At 39.0% G+C, this 27,965-nt stretch overlaps 1 protein-coding gene across 1 annotated transcript; it reads right to left on the bottom strand.

Annotated features, from left to right (window-relative positions):
• Positions 1-5: 5 nt before the first annotated feature.
• On the bottom strand, positions 6-27,367 carry LOC133609411 (LIM zinc-binding domain-containing Nebulette-like). Its single transcript, XM_061964981.1, has 4 exons — positions 27,143-27,367; positions 24,856-24,950; positions 6,048-6,132; positions 6-2,557 (listed from the first exon to the last, which is right to left on the bottom strand). Exons 1-4 carry the CDS (start codon positions 27,209-27,211, stop codon positions 2,390-2,392), a joined length of 417 nt encoding a protein of 138 aa, XP_061820965.1. The 5' UTR covers positions 27,212-27,367; the 3' UTR covers positions 6-2,389.
• Positions 27,368-27,965: the final 598 nt, after the last annotated feature.

Raw genomic sequence — 27,965 nt, 5'->3', positions numbered from 1 at the left:
ACGCGTGGTCACTCTCAGCCAGGGGTGTCCTAACTGTTTCCACTGAAGGCCGCACACTGAAAAAACAAAGCATGCGAGCGCCATTTTTATATATTTCATTTTCAAAACCAATACAGTACCTTTTTTTTCAAATTTAGTCCTGGGGACCCAGAAGGGTCTCAGTCATGAAAATTTAAAAAATAAGTAATATTTTTTAATCTTTTTTTTTCTATTCGCCACTTAAATCTCTAGATTAACTTCAGGCCTATCTGTCGATATAAAGGTATTATTTATCTTTTTTTTTTATGTCTTATGCTGTTTCTGTCAAAACACTGTTTTTTTATGCTTTTATTTCCCTCCAAAAAAATGTTAAAGTGGAATATTTGATGTAGAGTAATTTGAGCCTTAAATAGGTCAATAAGTCATAATATCATACATTTTATGTTTTTTTTTGTTTTTTTGAGCAATGACAGTCTTTAAAAATTTTTTTATTGGGGATGCAAAAGGAACCCACTAATAAGGTGTTCAAAATAAGACATACATTGTGTTTTTCTTTCAACACTTCAGCTTCAGATCCATCCATTTGTTTAATTATTTTTAATAGTAATTTATTTGTCTGTCTTATGCTCTTTTTGTCGTAGAAACCTTAGCTTTTTGTATGGCGAACACACACACTTTGCAATATTTCCCCCTTAAAATATTTAAAAGTGGAAATACTGATGTGAATAATAATTAATAATAATAATTGGAGCCTTTAATAGGTCAATAATTCCTAACATTGATTTTGATTCATTAATATTTTTTGAGTAATGACCGTTTTAAAGAAAAAAACACTTTTGTGTTATTAGAGTCAACTTTTCAACTTTTTCTCGTTACATTTCACTTATTTGCTGTGGTATTCGACTTAGAGGTGTCCGATAATGGCTTTTTTGCCGATATCCGATATTCCGATATTGTCCAACTCTTAATTACAGATTCCGATATCAACCGATACCGATATATATACAGTCGTGGAATTAACACATTATTATGCCTAATTGTGTTGTGATGCCCCGCTGGATGCATTAAACAATGTAACAAGGTTTTCCAAAATAAATCAACTCAAGTTATGGAAAAAAATGCCAACATGGCACTGCCATATTTATTATTGAAGTCACGAAGTGCATTATTTTTTTTAACATGCCTCAAAACAGCAGCTTGGAACTTGGGACATGCTCTCTCTGAGAGAGCATAAGGAGGTTGAGGTGGGTGGGGTTGGGGGGGCGGTGAGGGGTAGGGAGTAGCGGGGCTGTATATTGTAGCGTCCCGGAAGAGTTAGTGCTGCAAGGGGTTCTGGGTATTTGTTCTGTTGTGTTTATGTTGTGTTACGGTGCGGATGTTCTCCCGAAATGTGTTTGTCATTCTTGTTTGGTGTGGGTTCACAGTGTGACGCATATTTGTAACAGTGTTAAAGTTGTTTATACTGCCACCCTCAGTGTGACCTGTATGGCTGTTGACCAAGTATACTATGCATTCACTTGTGTGTATGTAAAAGCCGCATATATTATGTGATTGGGCCGGCACGCAAAGGCAGTGCCTTTAAGGTTTATTGGCGCTCTGTACTTCTCCCTACGTCCGTGTACACAGCGGCGTTTTAAAAAGTCATACATTTTACTTTCTGAAACCGATACCGATAATTTTGAAACCGATACCGATAATTTCCGATATTACATTTTAAAGCATTTATCGGCCGATAACATCGACAGTCCAAAAATCAGACATCTCTAATTCTACTTTTACATTTTTTTAATAGTCATTTTAGATGGTGCCACAGGCCATTAAAAAACCTTGCTGCGGGCCCCAAATGGCTGCACTTTGGACACCCCTGCTCTAAGCCCTCCAGAGAGGCGACGGCTGTCTTCATCATCCGTCTAGAAGTTTCACCCTTTTAGATGTCGCTAACAAATTCACAAACGTCACATCCACCCCAAAAAAGTCGTCACTCCAACTCTCTCGACACGTTTCACACATTTTGTTACCTAAGATATTTTGCAGCAGGAAGCACAGACACAGACACACACACACACACACACACACACACACACACACACACACACACGATTGTTACGTAACGTTCTACTGACACCATTCTCCCATTCGCCCACCATATCTGCCTCTTCATCCTCCCACGTCCCTCCCTCCTCTTCACGGCGAGGTCAGAGATGAGAGGAAAAGCCCGCTAGTTAGCGAACACGTTTATGCTGCTGTCAGAGGTTCAAAGGTCACAGGGGCCACTTCTTTGTGCGTGTGAGTGTGTGTGTGTGTGTGTGTGTGTGTGTGTGTGTGTGTGTGTGTGTGTGTGTGTGTGTGTGTGTGTGTGTGTGTGGGTGTGCTCACTGACAAAAAGTGCACCAAATCACACTCATACATTTTAACACAAACGTACACAAACAGTGTGTGTGTGTGTGTGTGTGTTTGTGTGTGTCCATACGTTACTGATCTGCTCCTGTGTGCGTCTAAGTCGCTGCATCTCCGGCGTGTCGGACACGATGCTGAAGCCTCGGCCTTTGCTCTCCTCAAAGTCTTTCTTGTACTTCACCTGCAGGTGGCAAAAGGGGGGGCGGAGTCAAGTCGCTACACCTGTATGGCAGTGCTTCTCAGTTCATTTCTGTAATGTTAAAATGTAATAATCACTTATTCTTCTCTTCTTTGATACTTTACATTGGTTTTGGATGATACCACAAATTTAGGTATCAATTCGATACCAAGTAGTTACAGGATCATACATTGGTCATATTCAAAGTCCAGGGACATATTTCCTGAGTTTACAAACATAATATAAATTTTTTTTAAACGAAAGAAGATGTTGTGATACCAAAAAATATCGACGTAATCATAGTAGTATCAACTAGATACGCTATTGTATCATTACAGTGGAGGTCAGGTGTGGATCCACCAATGGCGTTTGTTTACATTTTGACGCCGGTGAGCTACGGTGTGTAGTGAAACATGTTTAGCTATTCCTCGTCCTGCAGGGATGATACTTGTAAGGAACTTACTTTATTTGTCGCCACGGAGGCGAGGATTAGTGATTTAGAAGTAGCTAAAACACTGCCGACGGCGGATGGACGTCTTCCTGAGGGCGTTTCAGTGTTATAACTTCACCTTTATTGCCAGTTTTTAAGCCAAAATGCGTCCGTTCTCCCTTTTCTGTCTACACACTGTGTCTGCTTGTAAGTACTCTGTGATTGTGCACTGCCGAACACGCTCCTCTAGTATCGCGGTACTATACTAATACCGGTATACCGTACAACCCTTAAAAAAAAAAATATATATATATATATATATATAAACTACATAGCTCTTTTAGATTGTAACAGAAAATATTTAAAGTGCATGAATTTGCCAGATATAAAAATAAAAAAGTATATATATATATATATATATATGTATGATCAGTGCCAGAGCTTGGTCCGCATTGCCGGTAGTAAGTCGGACATGTTTCCAGTGAGGGTTGGACTCCGCCAAGGCTGCCCTTTGTCACCGATTCTGTTCATAACTTTTATGGACAGAATTTCTAGGCGCAGTCAAGGCGTTTAGGGGATCTGGTTTGGTGGCTGCAGGATTAGGTCTCTGCTTTTTGCAGATGATGTGGTCCTGATGGCTTCATCTGGCCAGGATCTTCAGCTCTCACTGGATCGGTTCGCAGCTGAGTGTGAAGCGACTGGGATGAGAATCAGCACCTCCAAGTCCGAGTCCATGGTTCTCGCCCGGAAAAGGGTGGATTGCCATCTCCGGGTTGGGGAGGAGATCTTGCCCCAAGTGGAGGAGTTCAAGTACCTCGGAGTCTTGTTCACGAGTGGGGGAAGAGTGGATCGTGAGATCGACAGGCGGATCGGTGCGGCGTCTTCAGTAATGCGGACGCTGTATCGATCCGTTGTGGTGAAGAAGGAGCTGAGCCGGAAGGCAAAGCTCTCAATTTACCGGTCGATCTACGTTCCCATCCTCACCTATGGTCATGAGCTTTGGGTTATGACCGAAAGGACAAGATCACGGGTACAAGCGGCCGAAATGAGTTTCCTCCGCCGGGTGGCGGGGCTCTCCCTTAGAGATAGGGTGAGAAGCTCTGCCATCCGGGAGGAGCTCAAAGTAAAGCCGCTGCTCCTCCACATCGAGAGGAGCCAGATGAGGTGGTTCGGGCATCTGGTCAGGATGCCACCCGAACGCCTCCCTAGGGAGGTGTTTAGGGCACGTCCGACCGGTAGGAGGCCGCGGGGAAGACCCAGGACACGTTGGGAAGACTATGTCTCCCGGCTGGCCTGGGAACGCCTCGGGGTCCCACAGGAAGAGCTGGACGAAGTGGCTGGGGAGAGGGAAGTCTGGGCTTCCCTGCTTAGGCTGCTGCCCCCGCGACCCGACCTCGGATAAGCGGAAGAAGATGGATGGAGATATATATATATATATATATATATATATATATATATATATATATATATATATATATATATATATATATATATATATATATATATATACTTTTTTATTTTTATGCTCTTCCTTGCTTTGATTACTTTTTCGCACACTCTTGGCATTCTCTCGACGAGCTTCAAGAAGTAGTCACCTGAAATGGTTTTCACTTCACAGGTGTGCTTGAAGCTCATGGAGAGAATGCCAAGAGTGTGCAAAGCAGTAATCAGAGCAAAGGGTGGCTATTTTGAAGAAACTAGAATATAAAACATGTTTTCACTTATTTCACCTTTTTTTGTTAGGTACATAACTCCACATGTGTTCATTCATAGTTTTGATGTGACAACCTACAATGTAAAGAGTCATGAAAATAAAGAGTGTGTCCAAACTTTTGGCCAGTACTCTTTGAAAAAAAATCGTTATGATAACCATTTTTTTTTTAGGGTCAAGAGAACTGTAGCAGTGGGGGGAGTGGTTAGGAGGTGTGGTCACCATGACATCATCATAAAATACTTGGTCAACAGCCATACAGGTCACACTGAGGGTGGCCGTAAAAACAATCAGAATCAGAATAGTTTTATTGCCATTGTCTGAGAACGGGTTCACAAACTAGGAATTTTTCTTGGTGCAATCGTGCAACATAAAACACTTATAACACAGATTTGGTAATAATACTGTAACTGAGCTATCAGATCTTGTTATAGACTTAGGAGGAATTCAAAGGCAAATATACGCCACACTGTGAACCCACACCAAACAAAAATGACAAACACATTTTGGGAGAACATCCCCACCGTAACACAACGTAAACACAACAGAACAAATACCCAGAACCCCTTGCAGCACTAACTCTTCCGGGATGCTACAATATACACCGCTCGCTACCCCCTACCCCCCCACACCTTAACCCCGCCCACCTCAACCTCCTCCTGCCCTCTCAGGGAGGGCATGTCCCAAATTCTAAGCTGCTGTTTTGAGGCATGTTAAAAAAAATAATGCACTTTGTGACTTCAATAATAAATATGGCAGTGCCATGTTGGCACTTTTTTCCATAACTTGAGTTGATTTATTTTGGAAAACCTTGTTACATTGTTTAATGCATCCAGCGGTGCATCACAACAAAGTTAGGCATAATAATGTGTTAATTCCAGAACTGTATATATTGGTATCGGTTGATATCGGAATCGGTAATTAAGAGTTGGACAATATCGGAATATCGGATATCGGCAAAAAAGCCATTATCGGACACCTCTAGTTATGATTTTGCCGTGGAGGTGTGCCACCATCAGTTACATTAACGGGAAACCCTTAAAACCCAAACTTGAACCATTTGATACTGAAAAATTTAATCACTCAATGAACAATAATAAATTCAAGTTGATATATTAAACACTCTAACCTACAAAACAAAAATGAATAAAGCAATTTGTGCTGATTTTTATTTGAATCAAAACGAGGAAGTCGGGATTAATGGCGACAATGAGCGCATTTTGCAGTGCACAGCTTTTTGAAGCATGATACTGATAAAGCATGTTCCTTGGGTCACACATCACTATTTGAGAAGGGCTGCTGCACGGCATCATGTGACATGCAGCTGACAGGAGAGGAAGCGGAGCGCTCACCTGGCTCTGCAGCTCGCTCTGCTGCCTCAGTCTCAGATTCTCTGGAGTGTCGGTCACAGTGGTGAAGGATGTTTTGGGATAATGACTGCAGGGAAGAGAGAGAGAGACACACACGCACACGCACACGCACACGCACACGCACACGCACACACAAAATCAGTGTTCTGTTAATGCTGACTGAGCAGTTTTCTCCTTAGCGCGATTTCCAACACTGGTTAACTGCGGTGGCCCGCCACAAATACATTTAGCACTACCTGTTCCCCCAAGCTCACAACCACATTACATCGCACCTGGTCTCCCACATATAAGAAGGCAGAGCAGGAGGGGCCAACTTATTTTCTCAGTCACAGGTGTCAAACTTAAAGGAGAACTGCACTTTTTGGGGGGGGAATTTTGCCTATCGTTCACAATCATTATGAGAGACAAGAACACAAATGTATATATATATATATATATATATATATATATATATATATATATATATATATATATATATATATACTTTTTACAGTAAAATTATTGTGACTGAGTTGCCAGTTTTTACTGGAAATGGAAAAACGGTGCCATATTTGTTGTTTACGATCAAAAAAATCGGCAGTTCACTTGCCACAATTAAAAAAAATAGTAGTACTGTTTTTTCCATTTAAATTAATATGAAAAAAAAATTTCAGTTTATTTTACTGGCGACTAACTTGCCAGTTTTTTACACGTAAAAAACATTGGTATTGTTTTTCAATTTACAGGAAAATGCTGTAAAAAAAAATTTTTAAAATACAAATGTGTGTATAGATGTGTATGTATATATATATATTTTTTTTTACAGTAAAATTCCTGTGACTGAGTTGCCAGGTTTTTTTTTTTAATTGGAAATGGAAAAACAGTGCCATTATTGTTTTTTACGATATAAAAAAAAACCGTCAGCTCAATTGCCACAAAAAAAACAAAAACAGTAGTACTGTTTTTTCCATTTAAAGTAATATGTTACAAAAAATGTTTACAGGAAAATTCTGGCGACGAACTTGCCAAATTTTTACTCGTTAAAAAAACAGTGGTACTGTTTTTCAATTTACAGTAAAATGCTGTAAAAAAAATGTTTTAAATACATACATATATATATATATATATATATATATATATATATAATATACATATATATACACATATATATATATACATACATATATATATATATATATATATATATATATATACACATATATATATATATATATATATATATACACTTTTTACAGTAAAATTCCTGTGACTGAGTTGCCAGTTTTTTTTTACTGGAAATGGAAAAACGGTGCCATATTTGTTTTTTATGATCAAAAAAACTGGCAGTTCACTTGCCACAATAAAAAAAAATAGTAGTACTGTTTTTTTCCATTTAAAGTAATATGTTACAAAAAACAATTTACAGTAAATTTCTGGCGACTAACATGCCAGTTTTTTACTCGTAAAAAAAACAGTGGTACTGTTTTTCAATTTACAGGACAAATGCTGTAAAAAATGTTTTAAAAAAATACAAATATGTGTGTATAGATACATATGTATATCTTTTTTTTACAGTAAAATTCCTGTGACTGAGTTGCCAGGTTGTTGTTTTTTACTGTACATGGAAAAACGGTCAGTTCAATTGCCACTATAAAAAAAAAAAACCAGGTAGGACTGTTTTTTCCATTTAAAGTAAAATGTTACAAAAAATGTTTACAGCAAACTTCTGGCGACTAACTTGCCAATTTTTTACTCGTTAAAAAAACAGTGGTTCTTTTTTAATTTACACTAAAATGCTGTAAAAAATAAAATAAAAAAAACATATGTGTCTATATATATATATATATATATATATATATATATATATATACTTTTTACAGTAACATTTCTGTGACTGAGTTGCCAGTTTTTTTTACTGGAAATGGAACAACGGTGTAATTTTTGTTTTTTACGAAAAAAAACAAACTGGCAGCTCAAATGCCATTTGCCACAATAAAAAAAAAACAGTAGTACTGTTTTTTCCATTTAAAGTAATATGTTACAAAAAAATTTTACAGTAACAGTATTTTTGAATTTACAGTAAAATGCTGTAAAAAACTGTAAAAAAAAATATATACATAGTATATATATATAGGTATATATATATATTTTTCTTTTACAGTAAGATTTCTGTGACTGAGTTGCCAGTTTTTTTACTGTAAATTGAAAAACGGTGCCATATTATTTTTTTACTTTAAAAAAACTGGCAGCTCAATTGCCACAATAAAAAAAATAGTAGTACATTTATGTAATATTTTACAAAAGAGAAAATTTGTGTGTATAGATATATATGTATATATTTTTTTTTACAGTAAAATTCCTGTGACTGAGTTGACTGAGCTGTTTTTATTGTAAAATCTCCAGATTATATTTTTAAAGTGTACGTTTAAAAAAAGAATATAGAATAATCAAATGCATAGGCAAATTCGTATATTTACTGTTACATGCGGCCCTCAGAAGGCAGCCATAATTGTGATGTGGCCCTCAGTAAAAACGAGTTTAACACTATAAGTATTACACTATAATTAATTATTGTAAGAGTGCCCCAACTTAAGAGTGTTTTGAGATAAGAGCTGCCTCCCTGCTAATTGCTATGCTTTAAGTTGCAAGCAAAAATGAGAGTTACGAGCATACTATTATTTGCCGTTGCAAATGTCTCAGTAAACCCCGTAAGATCCCCCCAAAACATCTGGTCTTACTCGTTAGCTTTAGTCTATAGCTAGAGATCGACATCGCTTCGTTTTTTCGACCATAGAGAGGAAGAAAGTGAGTGTAAAGGACAGTACTGAGACGAAGAAGCGGATGATATTCATTGAATTAAAGCAGCAAACATGGCCGGGTCGCCAACTTGGCGAAGCTCGTACTGAAGCAGAATGATTTAGGATGTTAAAATGATATCTCAACAGCGGATATGAATTCATGAAAATATGAAAAAGCTGCTGATGGTGTATTTGACGGCGAAGCAGCTGGAAGGAGATACCGCAGAAGTCCACTCTCCAAGATAATACTGTAATAATAATAATAATAATAATGGATTAGATTTTATATAAAGCTTTTCAATTATTAGATACTCAAAGTGCTCACAGAGAAGTGGGAACCCATCAATCATTAACACCTGGTGGTGGTAAGCTACATTCGTAGCCACAGCTGCCCTGGGGTAGACTGACTGAAGCGAGGCTGCCAGTTTGCGCCTACGGCCCCTCCGACCACCACCTATCATTCATTCATCATTCATTCACTAGTGTGAGTGGCACCGGGGGCAAGGGTGAAGTGTCCTGCCCAAGGACACAATGGCAGCGATTTGAATGTCAAGAGGCGGGTAGCGAACCTGCAACCCTCAGGCTTCTGGCACGGCCGCTCTACCCACTACGCCATGCCGCCCCTTACTGTACATACATTACTCTTAAAACTACAGTACTTGTTGGTACTACATTCTATTGTATTGTTTTTATACAATATTTATTCTCTAAAAGTTAGTTTTTCTTTTTAAAAGGCATGTTTCATGTTAAAATTCTGCTATTTTGGGGGCAGGCACCGATTGAATTGAATTCAAAGACGTCGATTTAAGATCCAATGAAGAACCGGTCCAGCTCCTAAGTTGATGTACTGTGTAAGAATTCTTCTGCGAGTAATGACATCGATTAAAAACAAAAAGTGACTTTTTGGTGACAGTTTTCCCTGTGAAAAAAATACAAAAAGTTCATTTGGAGCTCTAGGCATATTTGTTTTGCTTCCCATGTTTATTCATGGTTAATAATGCTAATTTGACACCCTGTACTCTTTGCGGATTAGGTGAATAAACACCCCGGCTATAATTAGAGCATTTAAGTGAAAAATGAATGCATCCTAATCCTTAAAGGGTAGTTGCTTCTTTCCACACCCACTTGCTACCTCTTCATGTAGTTGTTATTGTAATCCTGTTCGCCAACAGCGATCCAAAGAAGTTGTGCTGTAGTGACTGATGGCAATGAATGTGTGTGTGCACAAATTCCGATGACTATTATCTACGATGTTGCCATGGAGAACAGGAAGCTCCTGCACCTCCACGCTGCATGAAGAAGAAGTGTGGGCAGCACAGTTCCGTAAGCGCAGGCTAACGTGCAAACATTCCCACGTGCACTCAGGTGACCCCTTTAAGCCGGCTAATGATTAGCATAAAGGCTAACTTCCATCAAGGTCTCTGGTCTGCTTGGTGTTGTGGCGGTGTGTTGAAAACCTGCGTGTAGGTGACACCTTTTCACTGCAAATATTAAAATAACACTGCCAATCATTGGTGCTGCAAAATGTTTTGTCCAACTATCATAGTTTTTATGTTATTATCGTTTTTATCATTCATAACCAGGACCTCAACTTGTCATGATCTCTCCTAACTTGTCCCAAACATTTGAGCTGCAATTTTTTTTTGTCTAACTATTATAGCTTTTATGTTATTAACAATGATAGTTTTTTTGTTTCTAACATGTTATTCATAACCAGCCCCTCCACTTTGTCAAAATCTCCCCAAATTGTTTCTCTTTGTTTGTGCTGCAAACTTTTTTCTGTCTATTATAATTTTTATGTTAACGTTTTATCACTCATAACCAGACCCCCCCCCCCCAACTTGTCCAAATCTCCCCAATTTTGTCCCAACCGTTTGTGCTACGTTTGTGCGGGAAAAGCTTTTGTCTAACTATTATAGTTTTTATGTTATTATTGTAGTTTGTATGTTATTAAGGTGGTATTATTCATAACCAGCCCCCCACCCCACCTTGTCAAAATTTCCCTAAACTTGTCCAAAACATTTGTGATACTTTTGTGCTGACAAACTTTTTCTTTAACTATTAGTTTTTATGTTATAATTTCAGTTTTTATGTTATTAAAGGTGGTATTATTCATAAACAGCCCCCCATCCCACCTTGTCAGAATCTCCCTAAACTTGTCCCAAACGTTTGTGCTACTTTTGTGCGGGAAAAACTTTTTGTCCAACTATTATAGTTTTTATGTTATTATTGTAGTTTTTATGTTATCAAGGTGGTATTATTCATAAACAGCCCCCCACCCCACCTTGTCAATATCTTCCTAAACTTCTCCAAAACGTTTGTGCTACTTTTGTGCTGAAAAACTTTTTCTTTAACTATTAGTTTTTATGTTATAATTGCAGTTTTTATGTTATTAAAGGTGGTATTATTCATAAACAGCCCCCCACCCCACCTTGTCAGAATCTCCCGAAACTTGTCCCAAACATTTGTGCTACTTTTGTGCGGGAAAAACTTTTGTCTAACTATTATAGTTTGTATGTTATTATTGTAGTTTGTATGTTATTAAGGTGGTATTATTCATAATCAGCTCCCCCACCCCACCTAGTCAAAATCTCCCTAAACTTGTCCCAAACATTTGTGCTACTTTTGTGCTGAAAAACTGTTTCTTTAACTATTAGTTTTTATGTTATAATTGCAGTTTTTATTTTATTAAAGTGGTATTATTCATGAACAGCCCCCCCACCCCACCTTGTCAAAATCTCCCTAAACTTGTCCCAAACGTTTGTGCTACTTTTGTGCTGAAAAACTTTTTCTTTAACTATTATAATTTTTATGTTATTATTGTAGTTTTCATGTTATTAAGGTGGTATTATTCATAAACAGCCCCCCACCCCACCTTGTCAAAATTTCCCTAAACTTGTCCCAAACGTTTGTGCTACTTTTGTGCTGAAAAACTTTTTGTCTAACTATTATAGTTTTTATGTTATCATTGTAGTTTGTATGTTATTAAGGTGGTATTATTCATAAACAGCCCCCCACCCCACCTTGTCAGAATCTCCCTAAACTTGTCCCAAACGTTTGTGCTACTTTTGTGCTGAAAAACTTTTTCTTTAACTATTATAATTTTTATGTTATTATTGTAGTTTTCATGTTATTAAGGTGGTATTATTCATAAACAGCCCCCCACCCCACCTTGTCAAAATCTCCCTATACTTGTCCCAAACGTTTGTGCTACTTTTGTGCTGAAAAGCTTTTTCTCTAACTGTTATAGTTTTTATGTTATTATTGCCGTTTTTAGGTTACTAACATGGTATTATTCATAACCAGCCCCCCACCCCACTTTGTCAAAATCTCCCTAAACTTGTCCAAAACGTTTGTGCTACTTTTGTGCTGAAAAACTTTTTCTCTATTATAGTTTTTATGTTATTATTGCAGTTTTTAGGTTACTAACATGGTATTATTCATAAACAGCCCCCACCCCCCACCCCACCTTGTCAAAATCTCCCTAAACTTGTCCCAAACGTTTGTGCTACTTTTGTGCTGAAAAGCTTTTTCTCTAACTGTTATAGTTTTTATGTTATTATTGCAGTTTTTAGGTTACTAACATCGTATTATTCATAAACAGCCCCCCACCCCACCTTGTCCAAATTTCCCTAAACTTGTCCCAAACGTTTGTGCTACTTTTGTGCTGAAAAACTTTTATCTAACTATTATAGTTTTTATGTTATTATTGTAGTTTTTATGTTATTAAGGGTGTATTATTCATAACCAGCCCCCCACCCCACCTTGTCAAAATCTCCCTAAACTTGTCCAAAACGTTTGTGCTACTTTTGTGCTGAAAAACTTTTTCTCTATTATAGTTTTTATGTTATTATTGCAGTTTTTAGGTTACTAACATGGTATTATTCATAAACAGCCCCCCCACCCCACCTTGTCAAAATCTCCCTAAACTTGTCCCAAACGTTTGTGCTACTTTTGTGCTGAAAAACTTTTGTCTAACTATTATAGTTTTTATGTTATTATTGTAGTTTTTATGTTATTAAGGTGGTATTATTCATAAACAGCCCCCCACCCCACCTTGTCAAAATCTCCCTAAACTTGTCCCAAACGTTTGTGCTACTTTTGTGCTGAAAAACTTTGGTCTAACTATTATAGTTTTTATGTTATTATTGTAGTTTTTATGTTATTAAGGTGGTATTATTCATAAACAGCCCCCCACCCCACCTTGTCAAAATTTCCCTAAACTTGTCCCAAACGTTTGTGCTACTTTTGTGCAGGAAAAACTTTTTGTCTAACTATTATAGTTTTTATGCTATTATTGTAGTTTTTATTTTATTAAGGTGGTATTATTCATAAACAGCCCCCCTCCCCACCTTGTCAAAATCTCCCTAAACTTGTCCCAAACGTTTGTGCTACTTTTGTGCGGAAAAAACTTTTGTCTAACTATTATAGTTTTTATGTTATTATTGTAGTTTGTATGTTATTAAGGTGGTATTATTCATAACCAGCCCCCCACCTTGTCAAAATCTCCCTAAACTTGTCCCAAACGTTTGTGCTACTTTTGTGCGGAAAATACTTTTGTCTATTATAGTTTTTATGTTATTATTGTAGTTTGTATGTTATTAAGGTGGTATTATTCATAACCAGCCCCCCACCCCACCTTGTCAAAATCTCCCTAAACTTATCCCAAACATTTGTGCTACTTTTGTGGTGAAAAACTTTTTCTTTAACTATTAGTTTTTATGTTATAATTGCAGTTTTTACGTTATTAAAGTGGTATTATTCATAAACAGCCCCCCACCCCACCTTGTCAGAATCTCCCTAAACTTGTCCCAAACATTTGTGCTACTTTTGTGCTGAAAAACTTTTGTCTAACTATTATAGTTTTTATGTTATTATTGTAGTTTTCATGTTATTAAGGTGGTATTATTCATAAACAGCCCCCCACCCCACCTTGTCATAATCTCCCTAAACTTGTCCCAAACGTTTGTGCTACTTTTGTGCGGGAAAAACTTTTTGTCTAACTATTATAGTTTCTATGCTATTATTGTAGTTTTTATATTATTAAGGTGGTATTATTCATAAACAGTCCCCCACCCCACCATGTCAAAATCTCCCTAAACTTATGCCAAACATTTATGCTACTTTTGTGCTGAAAAACTTTTGTCTAACTATTATAGTTTTTATGTTATTATTGTAGTTTTTATGTTATTAAGGTGGTATTATTCATAAACAGCCCCCCACCCCACCTTGTCATAATCTCCCTAAACTTGTCCCAAACGTTTGTGCTACTTTTGTGCGGGGAAAACTTTTTGTCTAACTATTATAGTTTCTATGCTGTTATTGTAGTTTTTATATTATTAAGGTGGTATTATTCATAAACAGTCCCCCACCCCACCATGTCAAAATCCCCCTAAACTTATGCCAAACATTTATGCTACTTTTGTGCTGAAAAACTTTTTCTTTAACTATTAGTTTTTATGTTATAATTGCAGTTTTTATGTTATTAAGGTGGTATTATTCATAAACAGCCCCCCACCCCACCTTGTCAGAATCTCCCTAAACTTGTCCCAAACGTTTGTGCTACTTTTGTGCGGGAAAAACTTTTTGTCTAACTATTATAGTTTTTATGCTATTATTGTAGTTTTTATTTTATTAAGGTGGTATTATTCATAAACAGCCCCCCACCCCACCTTGTCAAAATCTCCCTAAACTTGTCCCAAACATTTGTGCTACTTTTGTGCTGAAAACTATAATAGTTAAACATAAGAACTATAATAGTAACATAAGAACTATAATAGTTAATAACATAAGAACTATAATAGTTAAACATAAGAACTATAATAGTTAAACATAAGAACTATAATAGTTAAACATAAGAACTATAATAGTTAATAACATAAGAACTATAATACTTAATAACATAAAAAATATAATAGTTGGACAAAGGAAAATTTGCAGCAAAAACATTTGAAACAAGTTCGGGGAAATTTTAATACGTTATCAAGCTGGTTATCAATAATAACATGTTAATAACATAAAAACTATAATGGTTACTACCATAAGAACTGTAATTGACAAAAAAAATTGCATCACAAAAGTTTTGTGACAAGTTTGGGGAGATGTTGGCAAGGTTTTCTGGTCAGAAAATGTATTTTAGAATAGCTTTAAAACCGTATCGCCACAAATTTAAACATTTACAGCACAAACAAATGGCATTGTTATTTGAATATTTGCCACAATAAGAGGGCACAAGGTCACACAGGTGCACTTAAGAAGCGCACGACCAAACCTTCCAGGAGCAGAGCGTACATCGCCAAACTGAAACATCTTGTCTTGCTCCGCAGCCCAGTCACACACTGCAGATTAAAACCGCTTGCCTGTGTGTGTGTGTGTGTGTGTGTGTGTGTGTGTGTGTGTGTGTGTGTGTGTGTGTGTGTGTGTGTGTGTGTGTGTGTGTGTGTGTGTGTGTGTGTGTGTGTGTGTGTGTGTGTGGTCACATGTTTTATCTCAACTAAAGTCGTTTGTTCGATTAGTTCCTGATGGCTTGTCTGGTGCGGCGCTACACTTCAAGTGCATTTCCTCTCATCTTCCATCAAGACAATTATGTGGCTCCAGTGGCCAGTGAGGTCACACCAATAACAAGTTCCTCTAAAAGCAAGAGTGACTATGTGTTATGTGGCACCTCAACTTAAGAGTGCACACATTTGTGTTTTGAGATAAGAGCAGTCTCTTGGCTAATTGTTATACTTTAGGTTGCAATCAAAAATTGGAGCATCCCCGCCATTCGCCAAGATATTCGACCAGAACATCCGGTTTTATTCGCTAGCATTAGTTCATAGCTAGAGATGGACATTGCTTTGTTTTTCCAACCACGGGAAGGAAAAAAGTGAGTGTGAAGGACAGTGCTGAAAAGAAGAAGAAGTGGATAATAATCAAGGAATTGAGAAAAAAAAAATCATCAAAAACATGACTGATGGTGGCCTAGAATGTTAAAATTATATCTCAACGGCGGACATGTATCTATGAAAATATGAAAAAGATGCTGAACGTGTGTTTGACGGAGAAGCAGAGATATCGTCGAAGTTCACCCTCCAAGGTAAATACTGTGCATTATGATTACGTTACTTCATAGAACTATTGTAGTTGTTTGTAGTACTTTCTATTGCAATGTTTCTGTCACTTCACTGAATATCCAAACCAGGGGCGCCGCTAGGGATTTTGGGCCCCATGAAAATAATCTTTACAGGGCCCCCAACACAGTGTCATTATTTTTTCTGTATTATAATTTCATCATCATTAGGGGCCTCTCTGGGCCCCCCTCCATCATGGGCCCCTAGAATCCGTCTCCTTTACCCCCCCTTTTCGGCGCCCCTGATTCAAACACAGTGTTACTGTTCAAACGGTGTGCTAAAATATTAAATATACAGTACAGGCCAAAAGTTCAATGCGTTTTCTTTATTTTCATGACTATTTACATTATAGGTTGTCACATCAAAACTATGAATGAACACATGTAGAGTTATGTACTTAACAAAAAAAGGTGAAATAACTGAAAACATGTTTTGTATTCTATCCATCCATCCATTTTCTACCGCTTATTCCCTTCGGGGTCGCTGGAGCCTATCTCAGCTACAATCGGGCGGAAGGCGGGGTACACCCTGGACAAGTCACCACCTCATTCACAGGGCCAACACAGATAGACAGACAACATTCACACTCACATTCACACTCTAGGGCCAATTTAGTGTTGCCAATTAACTTTCTAGTTTCTTCAAAATAGCCACCCTTTGCTCTGATTACTGCTTTGCACACTCTTGGCATTCTCTTGATGAGCTTCAAAATGTTTTCACTTCACAGGTGTGCTTGAAGCTCATGGAGAGAATGCCAAGAGTGTGCAAAGCAGTAATCAGAGCAAAGGGTGGCTATTTTGAAGAAACTATAGTATAAAACATGTTTTCAGTTATTTCACCTTTTTTTGTTAAGTACATAACTCCACATGTGTTCATTCATAGTTTTGATGTGACAATCTACAATGTAAATAAAGAACACGCATTGAATGAGAAGGTGTGTCCAAACTTTTGGCCTGTACTGTACTTGTTGGATAAAACCTCAGCCTTGTTTTAATGAATACTTAGGCCTACTCGGCTACTGTATTTTAACGTTGGTCATTATGGTGGTAGTTGGAGAGCCAAGTGTTTTCTGAGGTGCTGTTTGGTGAAAAAGGTTTGAGAAGCACCGCGCTAAAGGTTGAAAACAGCTCCTTTAATGTTACTTTGTTGGATGTGAGACTGTGAATAAATAATGAGGGCGGAGGCTTACTGAAGTGCCCAAATTCCAACATGAAGACAAAGGACCGGTTTAGTTATTCTGTTGAAAAATAGGACAATACGGGACCGTTACCAACAAGCACAGTTCTGGAAACAATGGGCCTCGACTTCAGGAGACAGGATGCACGTTTGTTTTGGGACTTTCTAAATAAAGTTACACCGTCACATGTTCAAATGTGTGGGCGGGGCTTCAGGAGGCCGAGATGAAAAGACGCCCATTACAGTATCCTGCGCTGTGTGCGCACAATTGTGTGTAAAACGGGCAAAGAAACAAAGAGAGTACGTTCCACAAGAGAGGAAACACGTTTAAAGTGCGTTCATCCCTTTTGCTGCACCCTGTGTGTGCTAATGTGTGTGTGTTTGCAGAGCGTGTGTGTGTGTGTTTGCAGAGGGTGTGTGTGGGCAAAATGGAACACCTTACAGATGACTAGTTTTACCTTCGTTCTGCTCGAAGAAGACAAAAACAATGATTGCTCCCTTTGTGTGTTTTTTTTTTTTATCTACGCACTCTCACATACATACTGTATAGAGATGTCCGATAATATCGGACTGCCGATATTATCGGCCAATAAATGCTTTAAAATGTAACATCGGGATTCGAAAATTATCGGTTTCAAAAAGTAAAATGTATGACTTTTTAAAACGCCACTGTGTACACGGACGTAGAGAGAAGTACAGAGCGCCAATAAACCTTAAAGGCACTGCCTTTGCGTGCCGGCCCAATCACATAATATCTACGGCTTTTCACACACACAAGTGAATGCAAGGCATACTTGGTCAATAGCCATACAGGTCACACTGAGGGTGGCCGCATAAACAACTTTAACACTGTTACAAATATGCGCCACACTGTGAACCCACACCAAACAAGAATGACAAACACATTTCGGGAGAACATCCGCACCGCAACACAACAGAACAAATACCCAGAACCCTTTGCAGCACTAACTATTCCGGGACGCTACAATATACACCCCCCGCTACCCCCTACTTACATATAATCTATTTACGCACTATTAGTGAGGCACCCATAATTAAATTTGGCCGCCAAAAAAAGACTTTGCTCACCGAAACCGGATGTTGTGCTGCATACTTGCCAACCCTCCCGAATTTTCCGGAAGACTCACGAATTTCAGTGCCTCTCCCGAAAATCTCCCAGAAAAAACATTCTCCCGAATTTCTCCTGATTTCCAGCCGGACTTAAGGCACACCCCCTCCAGGTCCGTGCGGACCTGAGTGAGGACAGCCTGTCGTCACGTCCGCTTGGCCAACCACTATACCACTACACCACTATAGTGTTCTGTGGTTACTTTTTGGTTGGCCAACGATTTACGTTGTATTGGGCACACTGACGGCAAGTGTGGGAGTCGGTTCTGAAGTATGAAGTAAAAAGACGTAACTTCGTCACCTCGCCTGGTTATTGACTCCAACCCAGAATATTACATACCTATGCTCCTTCAAAGGCTGTGCTACTGGCTGCAAAGCATTGCACTTTCAAATACAACAATGAGTAGAGGAGTGTTATGTGTGTATATGTGTAAATAAATTAACACTGAAATTCAAGTATTTATTTTATATATATATATATATATATATATATATATATATATATATATATATATATATATATATATATATATACATACATATAAATAAAAGAAATACTTGAATTTCAGTGTTCATTTATGTACACATATACACACATAACACTCCTCTACTCCACCTCATATATAAATAAAAGAAATACTTGACTTTCAGTGAATTCTAGCTATATATATATATATATATATATATATATATAATAAAATACATATATATATATATATGAGGTGGAGTAGAGGAGTGTTATGTGTGTATACGTGTACATAAATGAACACTGAAATTCAAGTATTTCTTTTATTTATATGTTTATATATATATATATATATATATATATATATATATATATATATATAATAAAATATATATATATAATAATAATAAAAATATATATATAATAATTAAAAAAAATATATATATATATAATAATAAAAATATATATATATATATAATAAAAATAAAAAATATATATATATAATAAAAAATAAAAAATAAATTATATATATATATATATATAGCTAGAATTCACTGAAAGTCAAGTATTTATTTTATTTATATATGAGGGGGCGACTTGTCCAGGGTGTACCCCGCCTTCCGCCCGATTGTAGCTGAGATAGGCTCCAGCGACCCCCCGCGACCCCAAAAGGGACAAGCGGTAGAAAATGGATATATATATATATATATATATATATATATATATATATATATATATATATATATATATATATATATATATACATATATATATATATATATATATATATATATATATATATATATATATGAGAAATACTTGAATTTCAGTGAATTCTAGCTATAAATATACTCAATATACTCCTCCCCCCAAATCTCCTGAATTTGGAGGTCTCAAGGTTGGCAAGTATGTTGTGCTGACATATGGACTTCCACTGGCAGGCTGCGTCTTTCCCGACGCACACGTGCTGGCAAAAAAGTCACGTACGGGTCGCATTCAGGTCGCATTTCCGTTTAGACTGAAGTCACATTAGGAAAGATCAGCTTTCCAATCGGATTCTGACTACATCCTGATTGTGGACTGAATCTGATGTGAAAAGATCAGATTTGAAGCACTTTGGAGCGTTTAGAACGGCCAAAAAAAATGGGACTTGTGTCACTTGAGGGCAATAAAATCAGATTTGGTGTAAACAGGGCCTTAAGGACTGCTCCTACCTTGAGATAGTGTGCACCACCCTGTTGTCCTGTTCATTAGAGAAGTTCTCACACCCAATGAGGACCCGGATTGAAGCACAAAAACCCTGAACCGTTTCGCACGTTCCAAACGCCATGTGGCAGACTACTAATAAACAATTCTGAAATATGGGAATCTGAAAGCAAACATGTGTGAGGCGAGGCGGGGCTCGCAAACCAACACCGCCAAAACCACCATCGCTGCTATAAAAGCCTTCAGGGGCCACCATAGGAGGAGCCTGTGGGCGGGGCCTCATCGCACACCCTAGCCCACCGTGTATACTATTTGCAAAAAATTAATAAATCCCTAACTCCGTTTGACAGTATTGCTTCTCCAGTGGCGAGACCATAAACATGTTTATACTTTAGAGGACACGTGGACCCCCAGCGATTAGCGCGCTAGTTGCGAACCAGCTATTAGCAGCATTAGACTGTGTTATTCAAATATCTTAGTACTGCACAACAAGAAGGTACATTTAGGATCATTTCGATGTAAAACAAAGTCTGTGATCCTCGCTCCAGCTCTCCCTCAGTTTGAAATTGGAGACCCCCACTTGAGAGTAGTCAGTGTACAGCTTATCTATTCAGTTTTTACCATCCACTGAAAATGAGTCAACGCACAGCCATTGTTGTCTAAATGACCTGCAACACAGGTGAGGCTATTGTGTCTATCGTGGTCATGGGGTGCACGAGTGCCACCTGCACTGGGGAGATGTGGTTCATTCAGGAAATATTTGCTGTCCGCTGGAAATTGAAACGACTCACAGTGCTCACAGTAAATATTCACACCAAGAACACAATTTGGACAATTTGGCTGGTAAATCTATGCTCAATAAATGTGTAGGCAGCACTCGTGCAGCCCCTAAATGTAGTCACAAGCATCTTGCTACTCACTTGTGTTCCCAACTATTTAGACAATAATGGCTGTGTTGACTCGCTTTCAGTGGTTAGTAAATCTATAATCAATGAACGTGTCGGCAGCACTCGTGCAGCCCCTGACTGCAATCACAATCATCTTGCTACTCACTTGTGTTCTTAACTATTCAGACAAAAATGGTTGTGTGTTAACTCATTTTCAGGGGCTTGTAACTTTATACTTAATGACTGTGTTGGCAGCACTCATGCAGCCCCTAAATGTAGTCACAATCAACTTGCTATTCAATTGTGTTCCCAACTATTTAGGCAATAATGGCTGTCTGTTGGCTCATTTTCAGTGGCTGGTAAACCTATACTTATTGAACGTGTCTGCAGCACTCGTGCAGCTCCTGACTGCAGTCACAAACATCTTGCTTTTCACTTGTGTTACCAACTGTTTGGACAATATTGGCTGAGTGTTGATTCTTTTTCAGTGGCGAGTAAATTTATACTTGATGTCTATATCGGCAGCACTCGTGCAGCCCCTGACTGCAGTCTCAAGCATCTTGCTAATCACTTGTGTTCCCGACTATTTAGACAATAATGGCTGTGTTTTAACTGGTTTTCACTGGCTAGGCTAGTAAATCTATAATGAACGTGTCGGCAGCACTCGTGCAGCTCCTGAATGCAGTCACAACCATCTTGCTACTCACTTGTGTTCCCAACTATTGAGACGATAATGGCTCTCTGTTGACTCCTTTTCAGTGGCTAGTAAATGTATACTCAATCTCTACGTCGGCAGCACTCGTGCAGCCCCTGACTGCAGTCACAAGCATCTTGCTACTCACTTGTATTTGCAACTATTTAGACAATAATAGCTGTGTGTTGACTCATTTTTAGTGGCTAGTAAAATCTATACTCAATCAATGTGTCTGCAGCACTCATGCAGCCCCTGAATGCAGTCACAAGCATATTGCTACTCATTTGTGTTCCCAACTATTTAGACAATAATGGCTGTGTGGTGACTTGTTTGTAGTGGCTAATAAATCTATCCTCTACAACGTGTCGGCAGCACTCATGCAGCCCCTATATGTAGTCACAATCATCTTTCTACTCACTTGTATTTGCAACTACTTAGACAATAATGGCTGTGTGTTGAATCATTTTTAGTGGCTAGTAAATGTAGAGTCAATGTCTTCGTCAGCAGCACTCGTGCAGCCCCTGACTGCAGTCACAAGCATCTTGCTACTCATTTGTGTTCCCAACTATTTAGACAATAATGGCGGTCTGTTGACTCGTTTTCAGTGGCTAATAAATCTATACTCAATCAACGTGTCAGCAGCACTCGTGCAGCCCCCGACTGCAGTCACAATCTGCTTGCTACTCATTTGTGTTCCCAACTATTTAGACAATAATGGCTGTGTGTTGACTTGTTTGTAGTGGCTAATAAATCTATACTCTACAACGTGTCGGCAGCACTCATGCAGCCCCTATATGTAGTCACAATCATCTTTCTACTCACTTTTATTCGCAACTATTCAGACAATAATGGCTGTGTTGAATCATTTTTAGTGGCTAGTAAAGCTACACTCAATTAACCTGTTGGCAGCACTCGTGCAGCTCCTGAATGCAGTCACAAGCATCTTGCTACTCACTTGTGTTCCCAATTATTTAGAAAATAACGACTGTGTGCGTTGACTCGATTTCAGCGGCGAGTAAACTCAATAAATGTGTCGTCAGGACTCGTGCAGCCCCTAACTATAGTCAGAATCATCCTGCTACTCACTTGTGTTCCCAACTATTTAGACAATAATGGCTGTGTGTTGACTCCTTTTCAGTGGCTAGTAAACGTATACTCAATGTCTACGTCAGCAGCACTCATGCAGCCCCTGACTGCAGTCACAATCTTCTTGCTACTCATTTGTGTTCCCAACTATTTAGACAATAATGGCTGTGTGTTGACTTGTTTGTAGTGGCTAATAAATCTATACTCTACAACGTGTCGGCAGCACTCATGCAGCCCCTATATGTAGTCACAATCATCTTTCTACTCACTTGTATTCGCAACTATTCAGACAATAATGGCTGTGTTGAATCATTTTTAGTGGCTAGTAAATCTACACTCAATTAACCTGTTGGCAGCACTCGTGCAGCTCCTGAATGCAGTCACAAGCATCTTGCTACTCACTTGTGTTCCCAACTATTTAGAAAATAACGACTATGTGCGTTGACTCAATTTCAGCGGCTAGTAAACTCAATAAATGTGTCGTCGGGACTCGTGCAGCCCCTAACTATAGTCAGAATCATCCTGCTACTCACTTGTGTTCCCAATTATTTAGACAATAATGGCTGTGTGTTGACTCCTTTTCAGTGGCTAGTAAACGTATACTCAATGTCTACGTCAGCAGCACTCATGCAGCCCCTGACTGCAGTCACAATCTTCTTGCTACTCATTTGTGTTCCCAACTATTTAGACAATAATGGCTGTGTGTTGACTTGTTTGTAGTGGCTAATAAATCTATACTCTACAACGTGTCGGCAGCACTCATGCAGCCCCTATATGTAGTCACAATCATCTTTCTACTCACTTGTATTCGCAACTATTCAGACAATAATGGCTGTGTGTTGAATCATTTTTAGTGGCTAGTAAATCTACACTCAATTAACCTGTTGGCAGCACTCGTGCAGCTCCTGAATGCAGTCACAAGCATCTTGCTACTCACTTGTGTTCCCAACTATTTAGAAAATAACGACTATGTGCGTTGACTCAATTTCAGCGGCTAGTAAACTCAATAAATGTGTCGTCGGGACTCGTGCAGCCCCTAACTATAGTCAGAATCATCCTGCTACTCACTTGTGTTCCCAATTATTTAGACAATAATGGCTGTGTGTTGACTCCTTTTCAGTGGCTAGTAAACGTATACTCAATGTCTACGTCAGCAGCACTCGTGCAGCCCCTGACTGCAGTCAGAATCATCCTGCTACTCACTTGTGTTCCCAACTATTTAAACAATAGTGGCTGTGTGTTGACTCCTTTTCAGTGGCTAGTAAATGTATACTCAATCTCTACGTCGGCAGCACTCGTGCAGCCCCTGAATGCAGTCACAAGCATATTGCTACTCATTTGTGTTCCCAACTATTTAGACAATGGCTGTGTGGTGACTTGTTTGTAGTGGCTAATAAATCTATACTCTACAATGTGTCGGCAGCACTCATGCAGCCCCTATATGTAGTCACAATCATCTTTCTACTCACTTGTATATGCAACTATTTAGACAATAATGGCTGTGTGTTGAATCATTTTTAGTGGCTAGTAAATGTAGAGTCAATGTCTACGTCAGCAGCACTCGTGCAGCCCCTGACTGCAGTCACAAGCATCTTGCTACTCATTTGTGTTCCCAACTATTTAGACAATGGCTGTGTGGTGACTTGTTTGTAGTGGCTAATAAATCTATACTCTACAATGTGTCGGCAGCACTCATGCAGCCCCTATATGTAGTCACAATCATCTTTCTACTCACTTGTATATGCAACTATTTAGACAATAATGGCTGTGTGTTGAATCATTTTTAGTGGCTAGTAAATGTAGAGTCAATGTCTACGTCAGCAGCACTCGTGCAGCCCCTGACTGCAGTCACAAGCATCTTGCTACTCATTTGTGTTCCCAACTATTTAGACAATAATGGCTGTGTGTTGACTTGTTTGTAGTGGCTAATAAATCTATACTCTACAACGTGTCGGCAGCACTCATGCAGCCCCTATATGTAGTCACAATCATCTTTCTACTCACTTGTATTCGCAACTATTCAGACAATAATCGCTGTGTGTTGAATTATTTTTAGTGGCTAGTAAATCTACACTCAATTAACCTGTTGGCAGCACTCGTGCAGCTCCTGACTGCAGTCACAAGCATCTTGCTACTCACTTGTGTTCCCGACTATTTAGACAATAATGGCCGTTTGTTGACGGGTTTTCACTGGCTAGGCTAGTAAACCTATTCTCAATGAACATGTCGGCAGCACTCGTGCAGAGGTTAGGACTCACGCGTTGCAGTACGGCTTCTTGTCGTAACCTTTGTAGTTCTTCATGTTCAGCGTCATCCTGCAGACCTCGCAGTGGAAGCATCCTTTGTGCCAGTTCTAGAACAAAGACAAACAAACGTTACCGATACCTTCCCGTCGTTATTTACGGTATTTGTTCACGAATCCCTCGCCACTCACTATCGCCCCCCGCAGGAACGAGGTGGCACTAGAACTAATCGCCGCCTTCATGCTGTCGTGTCATTCGACGCCTCCCGGAGCACGCGGCAGATGCCAGAGGCGACTTAATAATTCATCGACTTTACGCCACACACAATAAGTTATGTACAAACCCCGTTTCCATATGAGTTGGGAAATTGTGTTAGATGTAAATATAAACAGAATACAATGATTTGCAAATCATTTTCAACCCATATTCCATTGAATGCACTACAAAGACAAGATATTTGATGTTCAAACTCATAAACTTTTTTTTTTTTTTGCAAATAATAATTAACTTAGAATTTCATGGCTGCAACACGTGCCAAAGTAGTTGGGAAAGGGCATGTTCACCACTGTGTTACATGGCCTTTCCTTTTAACAACACTCAGTAAACGTTTGGGAACTGAGGAGACACATTTTTGAAGCTTCTCAGGTGGAATTCTTTCCCATTCTTGCTTGATGTACAGCTTAAGTTGTTCAACAGTCCGGGGGTCTCCGTTGTGCTATTTTAGGCTTCATAATGCGCCACACATTTTCAATGGGAGACAGGTCTGGACTACAGGCAGGCCAGTCTGGTACCCGCATTCTTTAACTATGAAGTCACATTGATGTAACACGTTGCTTGGCATTGTCTTGCTGAAATAAGCAGGGGCGTCCATGGTAACGTTGCTTAGATGGCAACATATGTAGCTCCAAAACCTGTATGTACCTTTCAGCATTAATGGCACCTTCACAGATGTGTAAGTTACCCATGTCTTGGGCACTAATTCACCCCCATACCATCACAGATGCTGGCTTGTCAACTTAGCGCCTATAACAATCCGGATGGTTCTTTTCCTTTTTGGTCCGGAGGACACGACGTCCACAGTTTCCAAAAACAATTTGAATTGTGGACTCGTCAGACCACAGAACACTTTTCCACTTTGTATCAGTCCATCTTAGATGAGCTCAGGCCCAGCGAAGCCGACGGCGTTTCTGGGTGTTGTTGATAAACGGTTTTCGCCTTGCATAGGAGAGTTTTAACTTACACTTACAGATGTAGCGGCCAACTGTAGTTACTGACAGTGGTTTTCTGAAGTGTTCCTGAGCCCATGTGGTGATATCCTTTACACACTGATGTCGCTTGTTGATGCAGTACAGCCTGAGGGATCGAAGGTCACGGGCTTAGCTGCTTACGTGCAGTGATTTCTCCAGATTCTCTGAACCCTTTGATGATATTACGGACCGTAGATGGTGAAATCCCTAAATTCCTTGCAATAGCTGGTTGAGAAAGGTTGTTCTTAAACTGTTCAACAATTTGCTCACGCATTTGTTGACAAAGTGGTGACCCTCGCCCCATCCTTGTTTGTGAATGACTGAGCATTTCATGGACTCTACTTTTACACCCAATCATGGCACCCACCTGTTCCCAATTTGCCTGTTCACCTGTGGGATGTTCCAAATAAGTGTTTGATGAGCATTCCTCAACTTTATCAGTATTTATTGCCACCTTTCCCAACTTCTTTGTCACGTGTTGCTGGCGTCAAATTCTAAAGTTATGATTATTTGCAAAAAAAATGTTGTTATGAGTTTGAACATCAAATATGTTGTCTTTGTAGCATATTCAACTGAATATGGGTTTAAAGGGATTTGCCAATCATTGTATTCCGTTTATATTTACATCTAACACAATTTCCCAACTCATATGGAAACGGGGTTTGTACAATAAATGCTATGCATTTTTAAAATATGTGTATTCCTGCCCATGACTCATAAATAAAACGTGGAATTCAGCTATGAAAGCTGCTAAAGGCCAACCCACGCAGGATTGTGGAATAATCTTAGTCATCTAATATACTGTAAGTACACATAGAGTGAATACAATAGATGTAATCAACAAATAAAACCATTTTAGCCAACTTAAAGCTGCAGTATACTTATTTTGACTATTAAAATAAAGAACCACCAGTATAAGCAGAGCTTTTCCTCAGAGACAAGAAATACGTTAGTGATTATTAAACATAAAAAAATAGACGAAAATAATATTTTGGGTTAAAAAAATGCTGATAATAAACAGTTTACGTTACTTACCCGAGGAAAAAAGTGCTCACCTTATCCAGGCAGCTCACTTTCTCCGTCGGATACACGATCTTCCCGCAGCGGGCACACTGGGGGTTCATCCTCCCGCACTGTCGTCTTGCTCCGGGGTACAACGTTGCCCTGAAGGCGGATAAAGTCACCGCCGAGCCGAGCGTCGACGCACCGAAGAAAATAAAGAAGAGGGAAGAAGCAGAAGCGGGGACCAGCGGAGTGGATGCTGCTCCAGGACAGAGTGCGCCATCAGCGACAAGCTAGCAGCAGTTAGCAGTCACCGGAAACAGGAAGTACAGGGATCGGCCTACCTCGTTCTTTCAGTATAAAAGCGTTACCTCATTGGGGAGTAAAGGAAGACCTGGGGCTTTTTAGAGTCTTCCAACAACTTAGCAAAGGTTGAAAATCAACTAAGCTCAGTGGTACCCATGCTTTCATTTGTAACCTGTTTCAAAAAGTTAGAACAAGGGTGTCCAAAGGGCGGCCCCAGCTGAATTTTTAAAGGTCCACGACTAGAGATGCGCGGTTTGCGGACACAACCGCGGAGTCCGCGGATAAACCGCGGGTCGGGCGGGTAAAAATAGATTTTAAATAGATGCGGGCGGTTGGCGGTTGAACCAATTCGGAAATATATATATACATAGTTAAATGTTGTTACCCACATACGAAAAACGAGTAGCACTCTTTGAAACAGTCAATTATTCATCAGGCACCGCGTCCCAGCAACAAGTGGCGCAAGTGAGCGCTCCTTCAGTGCAGCAGGGCGCATTTTAGAGGCCAGGCGCTCTCGCATGAATCCTGGCACTGTAGATGCCTTTTCATTCCTGCATAGTGCTAACAAAA

Source organism: Nerophis lumbriciformis, linkage group LG07 (genome assembly GCF_033978685.3).
Source record: "Nerophis lumbriciformis linkage group LG07, RoL_Nlum_v2.1, whole genome shotgun sequence".
NCBI classification, from domain to species: Eukaryota; Metazoa; Chordata; class Actinopteri; order Syngnathiformes; family Syngnathidae; genus Nerophis; species Nerophis lumbriciformis.
The sequence above is the reverse complement of the archived record's forward strand: the minus strand, read 5'-3'. Positions and strand labels throughout refer to the sequence as shown.

What these genes read in the sequence shown, in the direction of transcription:
- LOC133609411 (XM_061964981.1), bottom strand. Translation starts at nt 27,211, where the DNA reads ATGAACCCCCAGTGTGCCCGCTGCGGGAAGATCGTGTATCCGACGGAG. An exon ending in AAGTGAGCTGCCTGGATAAG is followed by an intron (nt 24,951 to 27,142) that starts GTGAGCACTTTT and finishes TCTTTGTTCTAG; the next exon opens with AACTGGCACAAAGGATGCTT. An exon ending in AGAGCGAGCTGCAGAGCCAG is followed by an intron (nt 2,558 to 6,047) that starts GTGAGCGCTCCG and finishes TGCCACCTGCAG; the next exon opens with GTGAAGTACAAGAAAGACTT.